The 3,702-nt window shown below is 42.7% G+C and overlaps 1 protein-coding gene across 1 annotated transcript; it reads left to right on the top strand.

The window, feature by feature from the left end:
• Positions 1–2,517: 2,517 nt before the first annotated feature.
• Positions 2,518–3,476, top strand: LOC147611856 (germin-like protein 5-1). The gene has a single exon (XM_086783736.1). It carries the CDS (start codon positions 2,553–2,555, stop codon positions 3,240–3,242), a length of 690 nt encoding a protein of 229 aa, XP_086639862.1. The 5' UTR covers positions 2,518–2,552; the 3' UTR covers positions 3,243–3,476.
• The last annotated feature ends 226 nt before the right edge of the window (positions 3,477–3,702 follow it).

The following is a 3,702-nucleotide window of genomic DNA, read 5'->3' as shown; positions in this document are numbered from 1 at the left end:
CATAGAATATACCAATCACCTCCTTAAACTCCTTGAAATCATCTGGTCCAAATGTTATCTTCTACAAAAGCACTGCCAATTTGTCAAGAGTAATCCACACGTTCTATTTTGCTACTCTAGTCTTTCCTCCATTGCTTCGATCAGGAACGGCCATATGTAACTTTTTCTATGCTTCACATTTCTCTGGTTGTTGTTCTAGTAGTTCTCCATTTTTATTTCATGGTGTACAGAGGAATTTCCTTGCTTTTGAGCCACCAAAGCAAGGCTTGCATGGTACATTGTCGCTTGCTCCTTTTTTTTCATCCTTCTTTATTTCTACCCGACCTTGATGTAAACCCATACTAGATAATACTTCTTCCACCCTTTTACATGTTTCTTGGGCATCAGAAGCTGGCTACATTTTATAAGCAAAACACACATATTCATAAACCAATTTGTCTATGATCCTCACTAGTGCATGCAAAGTGCAAAAGTGTACTCTTGTCAAGGGGATGTCAAGAATAGGATCCCACTTAGGATCTACTCGTACCATTTGGCCCCCACGGTAAACAAATTGATCACGTGTAGGACACCCTTCTCTTCCTATTTCTTCCCATTCTTACCTTTCTTTCTAGACGGCATACAATATATGCAAGGAAACTCTGCATTTGCTGCATTTGACACAAACATGCACTTCAAAGTTTTGAGATCTCCAGTAAGGTGCCATTTCACTTGATACTCACCATAACCTTTCATGTGTAAACTTTCACCATGATTTTGATGTTGCACTATATTAGGTATCTCTGTTAAGTTAAAGAAAATCTTCAAAATCTCATGATCTTCCTTTGGTACTTCAAATGCAACAAGCCACCAAATTTCATTCTCAGAGTACTGTAGGAGACAAGATGTTAGGATCCAGTGCTCTATTCATGAGAGTTAGACTAACACATTCTAACTTCTGACCTTTGATAACCTCACTTTCATTAAGCTTCAAAACAAATTTTAGCTTGCCTCCACATTCTGCAACAGATATACTGTAAAATTTTACCATTAGAGATCGTAACTTGCATACATCTAATACAAAATTGTTATTTGTGTGCAAGACAAATGGCACTTCCTTTGATCCATACTCGTATACATGTCTATGACATAAGTGCATTGGCTCACCAATTAATTGTTTCGCCTTAGTGTTTAATGATTGTCGTTCTTGCACCACACATGAAATGGTTTAGGCAATACCCTTTTCTTTTGCAACACTTTTTTAAACCTTGTATCTAAATGTTTGTATATCATGAAGGTCAGTTTGTGAGTCCAAATTTTTCCTAATGGTAGATCATCATAGGGCTTTTATAGTCCAAATTGCATGGATGTGTCTTCCTTAGGCTATCGAGAGCCTACTGACTGGCAAGCTATTGGGCATGTTCATAATAATGGCTATATGTATAGCTTTTTGAGGCCTACCCATACGATTGTTCATAAAAGTACGTTGTCTATTGACCAAGGTATGTTAAATATTATGATTATATAATTGTTAAGCTTTTTTTATCTCAAATCCAAAGTTGTTAATGAGTTTTTATGTATTATTTAGGTACATGTCAATTTGAGAATAGAGTTGGCAATTTTGAGTATAGGCATTATCATTGCAGCATCCGCATGACAGCACATAGATGTCACCTTTTTGACATAGATGATGAAATCTACGAGAGAGATTAGGTTACCTATTGAATTGGAGTGGATTATGCCTATGTCCGATCTATCTTGAACCCAACAAGTTCGTACTTTTGCTACACTAGAGTGAAGATGTTGCATAATTTGTTTACGACTTGGTAATGTAAGTCAAGTTGCGATTATTGATGTTATAATACCCACCATTCTTGTCCCAAAGTGTAAGCTTTGGTGGGACATTGGCATTAGATGGTAAGGGAGATGAGTAGAAAGGGAAAATATTTACATTCCAGTTAGGGGAGTTGAGCATTTGAGGGAAATTGTGCCCAACCAAGGGTGAGGCTACGCGTTTGAATAAAACCAGTTGTGCGCGACTCATGAATTTTATGGTGTGCCAGAAATTCATGGTGTGCCAGAAATTCATGGTGTTGGTGAAGGAGAATGTGTTGAAGTAAATAAGGACTATAAACCAACTTACCGGCCGTTCTCATTTCAGAGTTTGGGCGACGTATAAATGAACGGCCCAAATTATTAGAAGTCGCGGGCCACAAGTGTCGGTGATGGTGGTAGATAATGTGGTGACGTGAAGTATGAACTCACAGATTAATGGAAGGGCTCGCTCTTCGTGCCAAATTGAAGCACGGTTGTGCAAACGTTTCAAAGCTTGGAAAGAAAAAGCATAAAATCAGGCGCTTGTGTTGACAGGAGGCCACTTCCATGGTGGGTGGTGAGTGGTACACGTTCTGCAGCTGGCTTGTTTCCATGGTGGGTGGTGCCGAATAAGACTTATCATCTGAAATCTTGATAGCGGCACCGTATCTGCTTCTACATCACTACCGTTATAAGTAGCGGCTGGCAGTGATGAGCAGAGCTCAGCAAAGCAACAGCCACCTAGCTTTCTGCCCACCATGGCGTTTTCTAATTACAGTGATCCTCCCCTCCTCTTGTTGATGGTGCTTGCACTAGTCCTATCCCTTGGGCCTTCGCTTCTCGTGCAGGCCAACGACGCAGACGCTCTCCAGGACATCTGTGTCGCAGACGTCCAGTCCGCAATCAAGGTGAACGGCTTCGTATGCAAGGATGCCGCCATTGCCACTGCGGCGGACTTCGCGTCTTCGTTCATCGCCACGGCGGGCAACACATCCAACCCCTTGGGGTCGGCCGTCACTCTGGCCAACGTGGCCAACTTCCCGGGCGTCAACACCTTCGGCATCTCCATGGCCCGCATCGACTTCGCGGCGGGCGGCGGCCTCAACCCGCCGCACGTCCACCCTCGGGCGTCCGAGCTTCTGTACGTGGAGGAGGGATCCCTGTATGTGGGCTTTGTCACCACCGAAAACAAGCTCTTCTCCAAGACCGTAAGGCAGGGGGAGCTCTTCATCTTCCCCAAAGGGCTTGTGCACTTCCAGCTCAACGTGGGCGGCAACGAGCCCGCCGTGGCTATTTCCGCCCTCACCAGCCAGAACCCCGGCACCTCGCAGGTCGCCAAGGCCGCCTTCGCATCCAACCCGGCCATCGATGATGCGGTCCTGGCCAAGGCCTTCCAGATCAGCGACGAGGAGGTGGAGCATTTGAAGGACGTCATTCGCAAGACCTAGATTAATATAATAGGTACTGATCGAATAAGCATTCGCTAAACCTTTATTAACAGAAGTTAATATCAATTAGCCCTACTGACAGAGCAATATCTCGCTCAATCCCAGCTACTAAACAGAAGTTATATCTAGAAGATCCTGCAAAACATCCCATTAATGGTATGTTTATCCTGTGAAGTTGTTTTACGTACTGCTGTCTTGATTTTCCAGCCAACTTATAATTAAATGGATTTTAAATTTTGCAGCGTTTTGAAATTGAGAAAGTGATATATGTGGTTAAAAAGGAGAAACATATTGCAATAAGAGGGTTATGTTATAGAAGGCGTGTTCCCCAATCTAGAAAGCTAAATGCCTCCCTATAAACACGAAGTTCAGTTTTTGTTTTTTTTGGAAAGATTGGAGCATGTAATTCCTTACATGTGACTCTCTTATTAGTCAAAAACTAAACCTTGTTGGCTCACTA

Source organism: Cibotium barometz, chromosome 46 (assembly GCF_041138505.1).
Source record: "Cibotium barometz isolate CiBa-2024 chromosome 46, ASM4113850v1, whole genome shotgun sequence".
Lineage (NCBI taxonomy): Eukaryota > Viridiplantae > Streptophyta > Polypodiopsida > Cyatheales > Cibotiaceae > Cibotium > Cibotium barometz.
This window is presented reverse-complemented; position numbering and strand designations above follow the sequence as displayed.